This window comes from Phalacrocorax carbo, chromosome 1 (assembly GCF_963921805.1).
Source record: "Phalacrocorax carbo chromosome 1, bPhaCar2.1, whole genome shotgun sequence".
Classification (NCBI taxonomy): Eukaryota; Metazoa; Chordata; class Aves; order Suliformes; family Phalacrocoracidae; genus Phalacrocorax; species Phalacrocorax carbo.
The window spans coordinates 66,225,605-66,243,909 of record NC_087513.1 but is presented as its reverse complement, the minus strand read 5'-3'; the positions used below and the strand labels follow the sequence as shown (position 1 = coordinate 66,243,909).

Genomic DNA, 18,305 nt, shown 5'->3' with positions numbered 1-18,305 from the left:
TAAGAGGCAATTCCCTGCTTAATATACTACTAAAACCATGTCTGTAGAAACTCTGTCACAGGGTTGAGGTAGGGAAGGTACTTTCATAATTAAGTGCTTCAGGCCCAGGAAGTACTGTGGGTAGGAGAACATCTGCTCTTCCGCTCTTCATCAGGATCTGACTCAGTAGAGGACTTGCGTCATTTGCTCAAAATAAAGAACACGACTCTTGCTGAAGCTGGTGAGATTACTCACGATTAAATCCCTTGCTGAATTAAGGGTTCAGACTGAAATTACATGCTACATTGCACAGAATACAAAATCAAGATAAACAACACGTATGTGTTTTGTGCTACACTTGTTGCACAGTAACCTTTGTCATTATTGGTTTCTGTGAAAAGGTGGGATATGTTTTTGTTTTTCTGTGTATTGGTTTTCTATTTGAAATCCACACCCAGGTCAGGAATGTTTCAGGGACATCTTTTCCTCAGCTTTTCTTGATAGGACCTCTGTTTGGAGCTAGCAAGGATAGCTGAGGTGTAAATATAATTTGCAGTGACCATGTACTATTGTAGTATCTTTCTCCTGCCTTGGTGTATACTATTCTGGAGATATCAAAACACAGCCATGTGTTTTGGTCTCTGATGTAATTCTAAAAAAAAAAAAAATATAAAAATAATCCCAAACCATTGCTGGTTCCCTAATTTACTTGGGAAAAGAGGAAACCTCATTTAAAAAACAAACAAACAAAACCAAACCCAAACAATAAAAACTTATGAATATTGTTTCATCCAGTTGCTCCCTCTCAGTACCTGTTTGGTTGCTGTATTCCACGTTACCAGGGGTTTATTGTGAGGAATTCTAGTGTTTGTCTAGATATCATTTCCAGTTACCCTTCCATAAAACACCTTAACTGTCAAAAATCACACTAAAAAATAAGAAATGATGTATTCTTGTGACATATATGAAAAAATCTCAGGCCACGCAGTGGTGCTTTAGACAACAAGCTATGTACCTCCTGACGTTGTAAGATGATTCCCCTTTAAAATGATAATTCTCTTAAAATAGGATCGTTACCATGCACAAACACATGGTAGCCCTGCATAGTCTATCATGCAAGAAAGTAAATAAAAATTAAGCATCGTGGAATGTAGCAAAGTTCATACCTTGACTTATGTTCCTTGCAGAAAAACTGTGTAAGGTAAATCCACCTTTTTCCTCTGATTAGTTGAAAAAGTCTGATAGGAAATACGAACGCCTGGATTAAAATAGAGTGCATATATTCATAAGAAGTGGAGTTTAACTTAGTCCAATGACGTTTAAAAAGCAGCTTACACTACATTAAGTCGGTCCTGTATATATTTGAAATTAAATTTGTGATGTGCTCTTAAAATTTTGCTCTAGACGCTTTTTATAGAGCACAGATGGGTTGCACTACCTTATGTACTTGCAAAATGCTAAATGGCACGCTAATAACGTGTTTATAATTACATAGCTCCAAAGGTTGAAAAGTGCTTTTGCAGATAAGCATTGACTATTTAGTGCAAAACTAATAAATTGCATTATAAGGACATTATCATTCCCACATTGCTTGGAAACAACCTCTGTGCTGTACCTGAGACAGCCTGATTAAACGTCCTTAAAATGTTATGCTTTTGGGAGGAGTTAAAAGAAAGGGTGCAGTTGGAGAAAACAATTTCTGATCAATGCTGGAAGAAAAATCTGGGATAGTTTTCTGTCCCCATCACCAGTCTCTGAAACTGTCTGGCACAACAGCTTCTGCCAGAGAGTTCACTTTCTTCAGCAGTTCCCTTAACTGGACATAGAACATAAACTTAAGTATTTTCTGTTGGTAGGTTTGTGCACTTCTATTGTTCTTGAGCTTCCAATAAAAATAGTTGGATTAGAAACTTCTGACACTTTCCCTGAGCTGTGGTTTGTTTTGAAAACTTAAGGTGAAAATTATATAGTTTCACAACTGGGAAAGCCAATCAGAAGCAGATTCTGCTTTCTTAGAAGAAAAGGCAGCGTGAATCTAAGTTTATCAGGTAGAAATGAAATCGTCTGGTAGATGCATTTTGAATGAGTTGAGCAACAGCTGGAGCTGAATATCTCTCTTAAAACATATGGCTTGAAAAAATTGGAAACAGCCTTGTTGCAATATATTTCCCATGAAAAGAGCATAACGATGATCCCGCAACAAATAAAATACCTATCTAACTCTGTCTTTTTCACCCGAGAATGACCAATAGCAGATACCTGGGGAAGAACAGAAGAACACAGTGTGGTAACCTGTGGCGGGGGTGGGGCTGGTGAAGAAATTGTTTCACTCTTTCAAGACAAATTGTTGGAATCTGTGGCAATTACAGAGCTGACCTCCTCATACGGTTTGTTTTGCTTTGCAACTGCAACTTTCAATTTTGTTGGATGCCTGTTAGTTTGTATATTGGAAGAGAAAGCAGCTGTTCTGTAGTCACCTTTGCTGTGCTGTGATTTTTACAGACCTTTTTAGTTTTCTGCAGCCATGACACTTTTAAATGAGATGCTGCAAATCATGATTAGTAGGTCAGCTGTTTCACCTCTGAGTTTTTAGAATGCAAATATGAATACCCTCCTGGTCTGATAACACAGAAATATGAAGTGTTTCTGTACCTACATTACAATGTGAAGTCCTATTTCTTGGCCCATGTAATGATGCTATCTTTGTTGTCCGGCAGTAGCGCAGTGCTGATTTGAGTCCATGGTAATAGTTCTCTCTCTCATTGTCTCTCAAAGAGAACAGTAACTGTCCTGGACCTGATGGCGTTCAGTAGAACTTTGTATTTTGGCTTGTGGTGCACGTAGTGTTTGAATATGAGATGAACTAACTATCTATACTTGAAGTCCATCAAGGAAGGACACTGTTCTCGGAAGGTTCTGTTTTCTGAGACTTTCCCGTGTCTTCCTTGTTCTTCTGGAGCTCTTTGTGCAACATGGACCTTCTCTTTCTTACCTGAAATGATGATGAATTTGCGCTTTTACAGCCTGAAAGTCTTTGGACGTATAAGGGCCTTGCATGAAAAGTAGTTCTGAAAACTTTGAATCTTCAGAGGCAGTGAAATTGCAGTGCTCTGTGTGAATAAGCAGCCATAGGTATCCAAGGAGCAGGCATAGCAAACTGTTTTTAATTCTTGGTTTACAAAAGTTGCGAGATTTTTTTTTTTCTTTTAATGGCTCTCTGGTAATAGTTGTGAAACAGTTAAGTAGAAGTATTGTTTTCTGCTTTAAGGTGGTTTGGTTTTTCTTTTAATTGCAAAATTTTACAATTATCTGTTAAATTTAATGTCTGTGGGCTTTTTTTTTTTTTTTTGGTGACCTTTAAAAATATATTCACATTTTCTTCGGTTCTGTTGGAATTGGCATGATTTGTATTTTATTTTCAGTTGAAAAATATGCTGCTACACTGCAATAAAATGACAATCCAGGGAAATAGCATTCGGTGAATCAAAGGAGTGGGATTTTGGTTTAAATTGCTAGCTTGCCTTTGAAAGTGTGTGCGTCTGCTTGCATGTAGAGTGGTTGAACAAATACGTCAAGCTCAAGCTAATTAAGGGTGGAGAACCTTGGTTATTTCGGAGACCAAGTTCCCACGCTGTCTTGTCCCCTTGTCTAGTTGCCAGGCCCAGCAGTAGCTCAGACCTCTGTCAGGTGGTACATAGGTACCTCTGCCCCCAGAGGGAGCTGGAGCTGGACCAGCCTTTGCTACTCCTGGTAACAGTCATTATTCAAATAACTTTTCCTTTCTGCACAGCTTTTCTCTTGGAGAAGTGGTGTGTTGTAGTAGGCTGCTGAAGTAATCGCAGTAGATTGCTTTGCTTTAGACTACTACCACAACGTTGTTTTCAGACTTTCAGAAATCCAGAGTTACTGAGTTTCTGAATCTGTCCTTGAAAATGAAATGTGTCTCATATTGTAGTTCTCAGAGATGCATGTGTGCTGTTCCGCCTTCTTTGTGTGCATTGAGAGTGCAGCTTCTCTCTGCCTCTCCATCTGTTTCTTTACTGTTCTGTTTTATTTGCAGATGCTATCAATAATTGGGAAAGATGTGGGAAAGTTCTCACAAAAGACTGGAATCCAAGGGATTCTTCCTACTTCATAGGTTTTTCTTAGATAAGAAATTCTTTTTAAAAGTTTTGAATACATTTATTTATATAAGGCATAGAAGGGAAGCTCTACAGTACGGATTTAGTCCTCAGAACTACAGGTTAGATATTTAGAGAGTGAAGTATGCTCAGAAGAAGATAATGTAGTTCTAAGAAACTGCAAATAAATTGTCATGTTTTGTAAACAAAGCCTTTCAAGTTTTTAATTATAGATAGCTTTTCTTTCTTTAGTGCTCTACATGACCTATCATGCTGATCAAAGAGGAAACAAACAATCTTTCCATGTTAACTCAGGTCAGTTTTAATGGTGACGTCGGAACTCTGTATGAGGCAATCCCAAACAGAAGGATTCTCTGTTAAACGCTTGAAACCATTTTACGACCTTGTGTGACTTTTTTCTTTCCTGTTTGCTCTGAGATTCCACCCTTTTACTTTGCAGGACTACCACCCCCAGAATTGGAGATATTCTGCAAAAGTTGGCTCCTTTCCTCAAGATGTATGGAGAGTATGTGAAGAATTTTGATAACGCGATGGAACTGGTGAAAACGTGGACTGAACGGTCACCTCAATTCAAAATCATTATTCAGGACATTCAGGTAATGGGGAGAATAATGTAGATCTCCAAGTAATACAAGCATGTATAAAAATATGTAGGTTTGTGGGAGAAAAAAAAGGATTAAAGAGAAGATGAAATACCAAATCCCTTAGAATTAAGGGTTGTTGGTTTTGTCCGCTTCATACTGCATTCTGTTTCTTCTCCCTTCACATGTGCACAAATACCCACACAAATCCAGCCTTTCCAATGTAGCACAGAGGACCAAAGTATAGAGATTGAAATGTGTGAAGACTAAAAGAATACTACGTTTTGTTGTAGATACCAGAAATAAATACTGTTTTAAGATAAAGTGACCTATCAGTGCAACTATAGATCCTTGCACTGAATCTGTAAGTATTCTGTTGGCTCACACCAGTGCTGTTATGCAGAGCGCTACGCTTTGGAAGTGAGGATATAATCCTAAATGCTGAGCCACAAAAGGTAATGAAAGCTTAGCAGTTAAGCAATGCACCATTCTTTTCAAAGGTGTATTTTATACCCTCTAGGGCTCCTGTAGGTTTCTCTGTGAATTGGCAGGTATGTGTCTTCCTACTGCAGACTGAGCAGCTTAGAAATAGGATAAGTTATTTCTGCTTAAGTTTTACTGCTGTATAGGATCTTGTGATTCTAAGCCAGGGAAGACAACTACGTGTATTTTAATGTAATCTTTTAATTGCATCTAAGACTATGGAAATGAATGTGCATCTTAAAACATAGTTGAGGGGGTTTACATTATAAATGAAACTCAAAGAAAGCACTCCCTTCTCAGATAGATAAATGATCTATAGAGGTATATTTTAAGAGTTGTTTTCTAATACATGGTCATGAATGGTTCTTGTTAATTCAGTTGTAATGCTTTTGTCTGAGTTATTACAAAACAAAGGTTTTTTGGTAGGACTTTATGAATTCTACTGGATACTTAGAAAACTTTTTACAATTATTTTTAGGAAAGAATTTCTAATTACTGGGTTTGGTGTAGTAATTTCAAACACCCATGATAGAGCTTCTGAAAGAAAACATTACTTCTGCTTTATCAATCGTATTTTTTATTTTACTATATTCTAATAACATTTTTGCCTACTACATTGAAATATGTTTACAATTTTTTAGAAGGAAAAAGTGTGTGGAAATTTGACATTGCAACATCACATGCTAGAACCAGTACAACGTATTCCACGCTATGAGATGCTTCTAAAGGACTACCTAAGGAAATTGCCTCAGGATTCCCTAGACTGGAAAGATGCTGAAAGTAAGTATCTTCTAGCCATTAAAAGAGCTGCAATAAGATATTAGTAAGAGGAGACTGTAAATTAAAGATATTTTCAGGAAAAATAAAGTGAAGAAGCAAAGTGCCTCTGAAAAGAATGACAGAATTTCTTCAGTGGAGTTGTAGGATTCTTTGAAAAAAATCTGTTTGAATAGAGATGAAGTTAATATAAAAACTGTAAAACCTTTAGTATTCTCCTCCTAGAGTACATAGGTTTTACTTTAGTTTTGGAAGAGCACACAGGTTTTGATGTGTTTGCTTTGCAGATGTTTGGGGGTTCTGTTGTTTTTTCTTTCCTTTTTTGTTAGTATTTTTGTTGGAAAGTATGCCTCTTGTGTAAAAAAAAAAAAAAAAAAAAAAAAGTGGAGTTTACTGTATTTTTAAGCTCCTGTAGGGAAAAAGAACAGCCCATTTTAATATTCATTCCCCTCTGTATTTACACAATAACAGTTCACACTATTTCCACGGATTGTTCAAAATTACTTGCCAGATAATTTTCTGAAATATTTCATTGTTAGTACCATTACTGTAAATATTTGTAATGTGAGCTGTTTTAACTAAAATCATAGAATAACATACTAGACTACTTTGGGGAAAAGAGGAGAGAGAACCATGACTGTTCATGTCACAAAAAATTCTAAGTGCTGAAACTCTAAAGTAATCTGTGATAATTCTCTTCTGATTTTTCCAGATTATAATATCTTTTTGCTAGCTGACTTTCATATGCTTTCCACTTCACCTTGGTTAGTTTTTATAGCTAATACAAGACATTTATTATAGTGTTGTAATTTACATAAAAATGACAAATATAATTTTGTAGAATGATCCATTTTTCTTCTGTGGAATTAATAAATATGTAAAAACGCAACTTTTGGGGTTTACTTTGTCCTTTTTCTTCTGTCTAGAATCCCTGGAAATTATATCCACCGCAGCAAGTCACTCCAATAGTGCAATAAGAAAAATGGTAAATGATTCTTGTTCCCTTGTTCATTTTTTAACATATTATATTTGAGTGTTTGGTGAAGCTAGGAGTATGAATTGCAAATCTTCCTTAAAATGGCAAAAATGGGTTTCCTGGGTCCAAGTCATTCCTCCTACTTAATGTATTTATACAGTTCCTGGGAACAACTGACAAAATTTGGCACTGCACCTAATTCTTTCAAGTGGAAAATGGGACAGACTAGGTTCCTCTCCTGGCTCTTATGCTGGACTCTTAGCCTTGTTTCATATGTTTCTGTCAGTGGAAAGTTAATGTTTGTAGAGAGTAGTTACTGTTCCTTAACCGTATTGGGCTGGCGTGATAGGTCCTTCATTAAGTAGGTGAGATATTTTGGACAAAAAAATAATGCAGGTTGTATGTATAACTCCATTTTTTAAATTGTCATGGAGAAAACATTTCTAAAAGTACTTGTTACTGTATCAACTATGTCAATCAACCTGCATGGCTGACCATACGTACCACGTATATATAATTTTCAAAGTTAACATTCTCCAGGCTTACGCATGCTCCCATAAATTCATTTAAACATGCTTAAAGATCTATGCTTTTAATTAATAAGGTTTATAACTGTTTTTTCACTTTATAGGAGAATCTAAAGAAATTGTTAGAGATATACGAGATGCTGGGAGAAGAGGAAGACATTGTGAACCCTTCAAATGAACTGATAAAAGAAGGACAGATCCTTAAACTTGCTGCTCGCAATACATCTGCTCAAGAACGGTATCTTTTCCTAGTAAGTATGGTGGCCCGTGTTCACAGGAGTGGTTGTGTACCTTTCCAGACTTGCAAGAACTACCAAAGAGAGAGACAAATCTTCTCTGGCTGGTGTCAGTGCCTTTCCACTAGTGATATTAGAGCATGAGTAAACCTTATACTGCTTACAGGAAGGCTTGAAAACACCATTTAGAAGAAGTCTTTAAATAAATGGAACCAGTGGCCAGCAACTCACTTTTAAATAAGTGGCTGCTGATTATAAATACAGGTCCTAGAGCACAAGAACTTTGACATTCTCATGAAACTGAAATGTAAAAGCTTAGGATTTTAGTCCTGATAGATTGTGTGTGTTGAGGTTCCAGTAAGTCTGACAGTCCTGGGGGACCTTGCTATTGTGACAGGTCAGCCTCTTGTCAGGCGCCCGTGTCTTGGAACTAACAATCTACAGCTCTGCCCCGGTACAACTCCCTTGAAAAAGGTCTGTTGTAGTTCCGTGCATTAAAAATTGCTGATAAATTTTTGCTTATGGGCCTCTGGCATTGCATGTATTCTGGTTAATAAAGAGTAGTAATGGGTTGTTGAGGCACAACTCCTGCTTGTCTGTGCTTCAAACAAAAGGAGAAACCACTGAATAGTAAGACCTCAAATGGGACTAGACAGCTGATTAACATGATATGCACTGCATATGAAAGGTGACAAGTTCAAAAGTGCTGTATCTGTGATACAGACTAGACAGTAGGCTAGACAGGATTTCTGTGAAATATGATTTAACTGAAGCGAGTTTCTTTTTCAAAATTGTGAGAAAATCTGAGGGGAAAAGTGCAAGAAAATGAAACACTATAGAACTAATAACTGCTTCTAGGCTTGGGCTTTAGACATTTAAACATTATTTAAAGGTCTAATCTTTAATAAATTAATATATCTTTGTCCTGCTCATGTTTTGGGCTCCCCCCACCCCGATATTGAGGGTTTCTGTGAATGAAAACTGTAAAACAGAAACGTTCTATCTTGGAGAACAGACAAATAATGTCCTCAAATAACATTAGTTACAACTTCTATAAAACTGAATGTTTTTGGTACAGGGTAAATATAAATGTATACACTGAATAAAAGAGTTCTTATTCTGCCATTTAGAGTAGTTTTTGCAGAACTGGGGCATAAGAATGGGTTTTTTCCTAACAGAAGGTTTACAATATCCAGTCTGAGTACAGTTGGTAATAAACGCTGTGAAGACTGCTGTATCAACAGAGCAATTATTCTTATATCCACTAAAGCTATACTTTAATGTAATTTCTAAATAAATAAGAAAAAGGATTTGTCTTGCATGAGAACTTTGGTCTTCTCGTACGTCAGCTAAGCAGGAAAGAACCTGCTTTCTCACCCAGAGTCCAGCTCAGTGATATTGTCTCAGATCTCTGTATCTGTGGTTTTGTTAACGCAAAGCCTTGTGTGTGTGTTTGCTTGGTTTTTTCCAGTTTAACAATATGTTGCTCTACTGCGTCCCCAAATTCAGCTTGGTAGGATCGAAGTTCTCAGTTAGAACCAGGGTTGGCATAGATGGTATGAAGATTATAGAAACCCATAATGAAGAATATCCACACACTTTTCAAGTGTCTGGAAAAGAGCGAACACTGGAATTGCAGGCCAGGTAAGCAAAGTCTTTTAATGTAATTTTTGGAGGATGATATACATGCAAACAAAAGATCAGACTGATAGGTTTGGAGAAAGATGCAGTGGGAGTGGGCTTCATCTTAATACCAGTGTTTTGAAAATAGCCTAGGCTGCCAAAACCATAAAATATCAGTCTAAGAATCTCTTGGAATAGGATATGCATCTACAATATATAGAGCATTGCCTTACCTTGCAGAAGTACCCCAGACAGTGGTGAATGGGCTGGCTGGAAAACTGAAAGCAGCGTACCTAACTAACGCAAAAGCAGTCTGTCCAACTTACGTGTTTTGGGACACTGAGTGTGTTAATCTCTGGGCAGTGCTGCTGCCTCTGGTACCTGAGCCACCCTGGTAAAAATGGGTCTGTTTACCTCAGGGCACGTCCACCCAACAAAACTCTCCACCCCCAGTGGGGGTATATCCACAGAAAATAGGTTTGTACAGTGTTAGATGGGCACCTGCTTTCCTCCGTCCCTCAGGCCTGTTTCCAGTCTACTTGTTTTCTTCCAGTCCCAGGTATCAACCTTACTCTGGAAGGCAAGTTCTCCTGTTAGTTCTTGGGTCCTTTTCCTCCAATTGCACTTTTCTGACTGGCACTTTTCTGCTTCCCTTATTAGTCCTCCTATCCATCTCTTGCTGGGTTACCTTCCCGTTGCTGCTTTTTGCATTGCTAGACTAAACCTTCCCTGTGTACACTGCCCCACTTCAAGTAAAGTAGGGTGCTCCACCTCTCCGTTTGGACCTGCTTAAAGATCCTATTGTTAACAGTCAGGATTTCATTGCGGAGAGGCAAGGATTAAGTAAGCAGGAGGATATCCATGGTAGATACAGTTCTGCGTTGATACCACGTATTCGGGGACAAACCAAAGCTTGCTAGCGAATGAGCTTGCAAGCTACTTTCCTTTATGGAAAAAAACTTGTAATATTTAATGAGAGTAACAGCAGTGAATATAGAAATATAACAGCATATGGAAATTTACCTCCACTATCATTGAATTTGAAATTAAATATATACTTTGAAAAATGTCAAGAAAAAGCTTTCTGCTAAGCTCTGCAAGACTTTTGGGGCATGTTTTTAGCTATTAACGATATCGACTATAAATTGCTGTATGATATCTTGCTAAGTATTTGGCAAGTTGTTATACCATATGCCCATTTTAATGGTGAGAGGTGGTGTCTTGCTGTACTGTTTGTGAAGTACTTTTTAATTGGAAGAAAAATGATGCAACAAAGTGAGTTTACTCTGTCAACTTTCCTGAATTATCAGTAGTTAAAAATTGATTGCATTAGTTTATTTTAGGTGTGAGGAGAACATGTTTTCATGTTTTGTATTCTGTGTTACAAACATTTTTAGAACACATGGTTTGTACAAAATTGTGAAGGAATAAGTACCAAACAAGATCTTATTCAATTATATTGGAATAATCTCGATTAATGTATGACTATTTTATGTACCCTATACCTTAATGTCCTTGATTCATGAGCTTGTGTGAACAGTGTTGTAAAGTTTAGGTTACCCTTGGGTTTGTTTTTTTTTTAACTAGTAGGCTTCTATCAAATTATTTTTCAGAACACTATTTGAGTACATTGTCAACCACTGGTTTTAAACAGCTGGTAGATTATTTCTTTGAGAGGTTGCTCGTCTGGTATGACATTTAATAGCCCAACTTTTGTTTTTTAATGTAATCAGGTAGGGAGAATTATTTTGGCTGTTTAGACAGGTTTCTTCTGCCTCATATGCAGATGGTAGGTGGGAAAGGGAAATAATTGCTTAGGATTCTGCTTGCTTAGTTGTACTAATACTGTAAAACAACATGTGAGGGGCCATTTTTATTGAGATGCTGTAAAAGCTCTGTTTCACATCCTTCACAGCAATCCATAGAAATATAAAATTTTGCACAGGTGATATTGCATGGCTACAGAAGTTGTGGGGTTTTTTTCCATGACACGATCCAAGGACGGAGCCACGTTTGAAGAGCCAGATATACTGTGGTGCTAATTCTCATCTTTCTGACTTAGAGTTTGCAGATAAACTGTATTTGTTACCAACACTGGCCAGTAGTTTCTAATAGTACTATTAGTTGTGATGTAAGACATTTTTCCAGAGAGTTGAATGTCAGAGTCCTGCTGATACGTTTTTAAAGACAAAGCTGTCATACAAGATCAGAATTGAATATGCTTCCTTTCTTATCTCTGTCTTGTCTGTATCTCGTCTGTGTATCTCATCTGTACTTAAGGCATCTGTATCTGCCCTAACGCACAGAAGGGAAATTTCTGCTGTTCGCTTTGTAATATAAAATCATGTTTTTCCTTTTGTTTTGATTGGATACTCTTCTTGCCACTAGACACAAGTTTAAACACGACCAACAACAAAGGAAATTACTTTTATTGGGGAGGGAGGAAGATCTAAGATATACGAAAGAGAAATGTGTGTTAGCATGTGAACTTAGCAGTGCCTGAAATGAGAGGAGAAAAAAAACCACCTACACCTAAATTCTGCATTGTCGTCTTTTCCTCTCTATCCTGTTCTAAAAAAAAAAAAAAAAGGCTAACAATGCAAAAATTATTACTACTTTTAAATACATTTACATTTACCTTTCAGCTTGAATTCACTGCTTAGTGGTTGCAATCTTGTAACGCCTGAAGTCATGCTTTTCTGGGGCTTTTTTTCTGGTTGTCTTTTAGTTTTGATGTGGTGGTTTGGGCTGGTGGTTGGTTGGTTGGTTTTGGTGGGTTTTTTGTTTTGTTTTGTGGTTTGGGGTTTTTTTTTAAGTTGGAGAGTTAAAGTTAGTATTGTTTTAATTAAAATTCCTAAGATTTACTTCAGAATCTTGGCATTTTCAAGAAGTTGTTGATAGTAAGATTATGTGTACCAGACTAATGTGTCAAATATTTCTTTTAGTTCTGAACAAGATAAGGAAGAATGGATAAAGGTAAATTATTCTACATTCTTTATTTTATCAATACTTTTTCACTGAAGCAATCAAAAGAAGTAAAATTTGTATTTTCTGGCTTTAGCTTGTCTCTGCTAATCAATAAATGGTCGGAATGCAGACAGTCCGTTTTAAGTGTACTGGGTTTGAGGAGTTTCTCCATTGTTTCCTCAGGCGCTTCAGAATACTATAGAAGCTTTTCAGCAGAGGAATGAAACTTTCAGAAACGCTATTGCTAAAGAATATGAAGACATGCCTGTTGAGGTTTCTGTAAGTTGCTGTTATTCCTTTGTAACTTTCTTAGTAGCCATTTTGTTCTTCAATAACTGGAAAACATTTGACAGAAGCTTTGTTTTCCAGCTCATCATTCTTATAGCAGAATTACAAAATAGTCATCTTGTTGGTAATTGTTTTTCTTCATAATGCCAAATCTTATAAACAAGCCTCTTTTCTTCTTGAAATGCATAACAGATTACCGTTTCAGTGACGCATAATGATTTTTGACTGGGTTCTTTGTTATTTCTTGTATAGATTTCAAAATGCATCTTGAGCTGTGTTTTGCCATTTCCTTTCCAGAGGAAGAGAATAATTATTTTCTCTATTTAAAGCATTGTGCAACTTTTTATGCTGGCTTTTTTTAATCCTCCCGTCCTCCCCCTGCTCCCCTTCAGAATGCTGAGCTTGGGAAGAGAGCGCCAAGGTGGATACGAGACAACGAAGTAACCATGTGCATGAAATGCAAGGAGCCCTTTAATGCGCTGACAAGGAGAAGGCACCACTGCCGAGCATGTGGCCATGTGAGTGCAAAACCCTAGCTGCTGTAGCTGGTGTGCAGGCTTGGGAACGGGTGTAAGCACCTACAGCTGGTGGCCGCTTGTTATGCGGCAGAGTTTGTTGCTGTGCTTGTGGCTGAAAGCAGAAGCTGTGTATGGCATACCACATAGGATCCTCTGTCTGCTTTAGTTGTCATGGTAAATTTGGAAGTAATTTACAGCAGAGGATGATGCATGTTTGTGTCAAGTGTCCCAAGCCCCTGGACATACAGAGCGGCCCCTGTTACTCCTAAGCAGCCTCCACTGATCTCAAGTTCCAAGACCACGTTAAACTGGCATAAGCCAGCGTTACCCCCGGCGGCACTGGCTGCCTCCTCTTCCTGTCCTGCTACCTTCTCTCTCCTCTTTGCGAGAAGACCATGAAGACCTGCAGTTAAAACTTTTTAAACGGGTTAACTTGGAGCTCTTCCCAGCTGGGTTCAGTGTGTAACTGTGTGAACACATATGAAGCATCAGGGAAGGAGCGAAGGTTAGGAAGAGGAGAGGGTATTATGGCTGCTTTCCATGTGTGGTAACGTGTACCACTTGCAGGTGACTATGAGGCAGTGGTATGACTTGAGAGTTTTCAGAAATTAGTAAAAGAGCAAACATACTGTGCTTATTTTACTTGCCATCCAGCAGCTATGCCTTTCTCCAGCAGGTGGTAGTGCAAGCCCAGGCTTAATTTTTGTTTTACAGGTTATCTTGTATTATTTCTAATGGTTTTATGTGGTATGAATGCTTACTGCATTCACAGCACTGTTTTTGTGCTTTGCAGGAGACTAGAGACTTTTTCAGAAGCTCTGTATTGATTATACAGTTGTCATCTGGGTTTTTTTTCCCCCCCATCATTCTGTCTTAAAACTCCACTAATCTTAAGATCACACCCTTAATCTTAAGATCGTGCCCTTCCTTCTTATTCTTCCTTTTGTTTAGACTCCTAACTACTTTCCTGTAGTTCTATTGCATCTTCTTCCACTTTAATTTTAAAACATTTTTTTTTCATGGGAATTAATTTGGGTCAATGACAGTGTCTTACCAGCAGTGACTAATTGGCAATACTTAAACAGTGTTCTCTAGAGATACTAACTGAAGGTAGTGATCTAGATTAGTACAGCAGAGCCCTGGTCCACAGAAAATTTTGTTCAGGTGCTTGAGTCGTTCAAGTCCATTTGTCTACCTTTCTTGAAATAATTGCACTTACACTTTTTATGCAGGACATCTCTTTCCCCTGAAAGAACATTTCTGTGGAAAAATACTTCTAATGAAAGAACTTCTCTCAGCTCTTCTTGCATATCTGTTTTATCTATGATTTTGTGAAAAGACAAAAGACAGTGTGACACTGGCTTATGTATTCTGTGTACTCAGGAACAGATTCTGAAATTGTAAATTTAATATTTCTTAGGTTACAAAAAATTAACAATTTCTGATTTTATTAATTCTTTAATCTTTAAAAGTACATCTCAGTTGTACATTTCTGAGGCTTTGTAGAAAACAAAATGGTAAGTGTACCTTTTCAGGTTGGCATCTAAAGAAACTGGAGGATTTTCTTCCTGCGGCATGGTTGGTGGTATATTCTCATTCTATTCCTAACTTCAACCTACAGACAAATTGAAAGCCTAATGTGATTTTTGTACAAAGTACAAAGTTCCCACCAGGTAAATAGTAAAAAGCACTTCTAGTTAAGAAGCAGTGGCACAAATCTGGAAAAATAATTATTTTTCAATAAGTTACGGTTGACATAATAGCATCATAAAGCAATTATCTTTCCTGTTCTGTATAATTAAACAAAATATTAGTAATTAGATATATTATTATTTTTAAATTAAATTCTGTTTCCATAAAGTTTTATAAATACTTAAATTTCATACGTTTGCTTATCTTTTTTGTTTCTAAGGTGGTTTGCTGGAAATGTTCTGATTATAAGACACACCTCGAGTATGACGGCAATAAACTGAACAAAGTCTGTAAGGACTGCTATCACGTTATAACTGGTTGTACAGACAGTGAAGAAAAGAAGAAGAAAGGCATCTTGGAGGTATGTCACTTAAAAATACTATCTGTGCATAGTTGCAAACAATTCTGGCTCATCAGTAGGTGAAAAATGGTAGCATTCTTGCAAGGCTGTTTTCTGTTTGAGAAATAAAAAGCATGTGGACCAAATTCATACCATCAGATAGATTTTGGATTTCACCATTCACCTGTTACAACACTACTTTGTTACTTCAACAGTTTTTTTTTAAAGGGGGAATTATGAACCTTAGCTTGTTTGATTCTTTCCAGTTATATCAGCTAACGGGATAAAACACTACCTTTATAAATATTCAGTTTTCTTCTTCTGCACTTAAGCTGTCGTAGCAACAAAATCCACTGCTACTACAATGATTCTTGAAAACATATACCCCAGCTGAAAGAACTGAGGATGGAGGAGAGGGGGAATGGGGGAGAATTTTCTATACAGAGTCTCAGTAGCAAGATGCTGTTTTGATCAGTGTATACAATGTACCTTTAAGTCCTCAAGTTGCTCTCAGCTTTTTACATCTATAAATTCAAGGCCTCAATCAGACAATAAAGGTCCATGTTCCTCTTATGATCAGGGGGAGAAATAGGCATCTTATTAATGCAATTAACCTTCGCATTTCTTAAATTCTCCCGTTTAGGCCCTTTTAAAATGCCTGACATACAGTAGAGAAATATCATCCTAACTTTGTCCAGACATGTATTTATCTTGGGATGTAGCACAGAAGGATTGACCCTTGAGCTAAATACCAACAGAAAGAGTCGGCAAATATAAGATTGTAATTCCATATACAGTTCGTAATCCATGTTGGCTTGACTACACTTGACTACATTCTCTTCAGTGAGAAAGAGTAAGGGGCACAGAACTCCACTAGCTTACCTTATAGTCAAGAGTCTGCTGTTTCTTGGCATGGTGGCCTTCTTAAGGTAGCTGAAGGAGCTACAGTGTCTCTTATGTCTGTCTGCATGATGGATCTCCTGACAGTGGAGTGGTTGGTACCATGTTGCAGCATCCCGACAGCATCACTACTGGGAGAGGGAAAAAAATGATGCAAGGAAATTTTAACACAATCAATTTGTGTTCTTTCTGTTCTTCTCAGGATCACTCTTTAACCCGAGTAGCGTGTCACTCTGTCTTCAGATTTTAAGCAATTCGTCTAATCTTTTCTCTAGGATTAGTGCTTGCATTCTTAATGTTATTCTTAGGATCAGATGCAAACACATTTATGTCATAATATTTTGACTGGCAAAATAGAGTAGTTGTCATACTGGATAGTCAGTAGCACTTGGATGTCTAACATGATGTTGTTTTAGAAATCAGACACTTGTAGGTTCTAAGATACAGAGAAAGGCTAGCTGTGGTGGCAAAATGAAGTTGAGTGATCTAAAAGTATATAATCCAAAATTACTCATGAAAGAAGGAACAGATTACACACGTTAAGGGAGTACACGTTGTGATTGTATGTATGTAATAGATAAATATTGTCCATAAATCCAGTCTTTCATGATCTTACTTGGGTATTTGCTCAAGCGTTTTTGCAGATGCTATCCAAGATTTGATACAAATGGTGATGAATTTCTGCTTTTCTCTTTTGTATGTTTTTAGCCTCTATTTAAGTTTGTTTTCCTTTTTATGCTTTATACTGTCTCCTAGATTGAATCTGCGGAAGTGTCTGGAAATAGTGTCATATGTAGCTTTCTTCAGTACATGGAAAAATCAAAGCCCTGGCAGAAAGCATGGTGTGTTATACCTAAACAGGAAGCTCTTGTGCTGTACATGTATGGTGCTCCACAGGTATGTACAGAGAAAACGGAAAAGATTTTAGTAATTATTGTCACTGACATCGGAGGAAAAGAAGTCAAATAGCTTGGGAATGGAGGAGAGACCCAAGTGGTTTTTTCCTTCCTAATCAAGAACTTTTCCTTCTTAGGATGTTAAAGCTCTGGCTACAATTCCGCTTCTGGGCTACACAGTAGATGATGCTCCAAGAAGTGCTGACCTCCCACACAGCTTCAAACTGACCCAGTCTAAGTCTGTGCACAGCTTTGCTGCAGACAATGAGGAACTAAAACAGAAATGGCTAAAAGTTATCCATTTAGCCGTCAAAGGTGAGACACCAGAATGTCAAAATGAACTGCAAGTGAATTTAGAAGATTTGAGTTCCTCTTCTAAAACATCTGAATGCTGAAGCTCAAGAAGACATGGTATTTTTAAAAGATTTCAATTGAATTTATGGTTAACCTTTGTGTTAACCTTTCTTTGTTCAATCAAGGAAAAAAAAAAGAAACTTATTACTACCATACACATCTTAGCACTTTATGTTTGGGAACAATTCTGGTCTTTTTAGGGATCTTTTTCTTATATTTATGTTCTGTCAATAAAAGTGATGTACAGGTCCATTTCAGAGACTTTTTAGAAAAATGTGAATGCTATTAAAAATCCTTGATTAACTTTACTGTACCACTTGTTTGTTGTGATGCAATTTTTTTTAAATCCAGATGCTTTTTGTTTAACGTTTGCTACTTTCATTAAGAATGCAAATACTGAAGCTTCCTACTTAAATGTTAGGACTTGCAACAGGATAAAAGATATACCTCCACATTGCCAAAATAGATCTGTACTTAAATATGCAGGGACAGTTTGGTTTAATGTATGTAGTTTATAGATTGGATTCCACAGCTCTGTACATATGTTGTATTCACGTGTCTCTAATGCAAATTGATTTCACAGGTATTTTGGCTTTTAAAGTTTCAGTTTATCGAGGGAACAATCTAATGATTTTTCAATCTAGAAATGAATACCTAAAATATGACAAAACAATATATAATATATGTACAGTATTAAAAATGTACAGTACCTGATTTTTGCTTTCATGATACTGCATTCCTATTAGTGAATAATTTATTTTAAAAGCATGTTTTCTATTTGAAATTAAACACAGTCCTAAATTAACAAATACTGTTCAGTGATTTGTTTTAACAGCTGACACTTAATGATCTTGATATTTTGATGCATTAAAAAATAGCAGTAATATGAGTGGCATGCAATGGACAAATAAGTTCCAGTTGTGTTTAAGAGTAGTCACTTTTCTTCAGTATCTTATCACTGTTATCTTTTAACAGCAAAGTAGTTAATTCCTAAAATCCAGTATGTGGTTTGAGAAAAGCAACAGA

At 37.0% G+C, this 18,305-nt stretch overlaps 1 protein-coding gene across 5 annotated transcripts in view; it reads left to right on the top strand.

The window, feature by feature from the left end:
• FGD4 (FYVE, RhoGEF and PH domain containing 4) overlaps positions 1–18,088 on the top strand; it is a 111,259-nt gene extending 93,171 nt beyond the window's left edge. For 4 of the 5 annotated variants that reach the window (XM_064457744.1, XM_064457772.1, XM_064457763.1 and 1 more), the window contains exons 7-17: positions 4,561–4,717; positions 5,827–5,965; positions 6,889–6,947; positions 7,570–7,716; positions 9,173–9,345; positions 12,270–12,300; positions 12,475–12,570; positions 12,972–13,097; positions 15,010–15,150; positions 16,786–16,926; positions 17,063–18,088. In XM_064457744.1, the coding sequence (XP_064313814.1) occupies positions 4,561–4,717; positions 5,827–5,965; positions 6,889–6,947; positions 7,570–7,716; positions 9,173–9,345; positions 12,270–12,300; positions 12,475–12,570; positions 12,972–13,097; positions 15,010–15,150; positions 16,786–16,926; positions 17,063–17,320 (1,468 nt within the window). In that variant the 3' untranslated portion in view covers positions 17,321–18,088. Of the gene's footprint in view, positions 1–26; positions 4,416–4,560; positions 4,718–5,826; positions 5,966–6,888; positions 6,948–7,569; positions 7,717–9,172; positions 9,346–12,269; positions 12,301–12,474; positions 12,571–12,971; positions 13,098–15,009; positions 15,151–16,785; positions 16,927–17,062 lie in introns of those variants that run through there. The other variant, XM_064457779.1, reaches the window with a different exon arrangement.
• Positions 18,089–18,305: the final 217 nt, after the last annotated feature.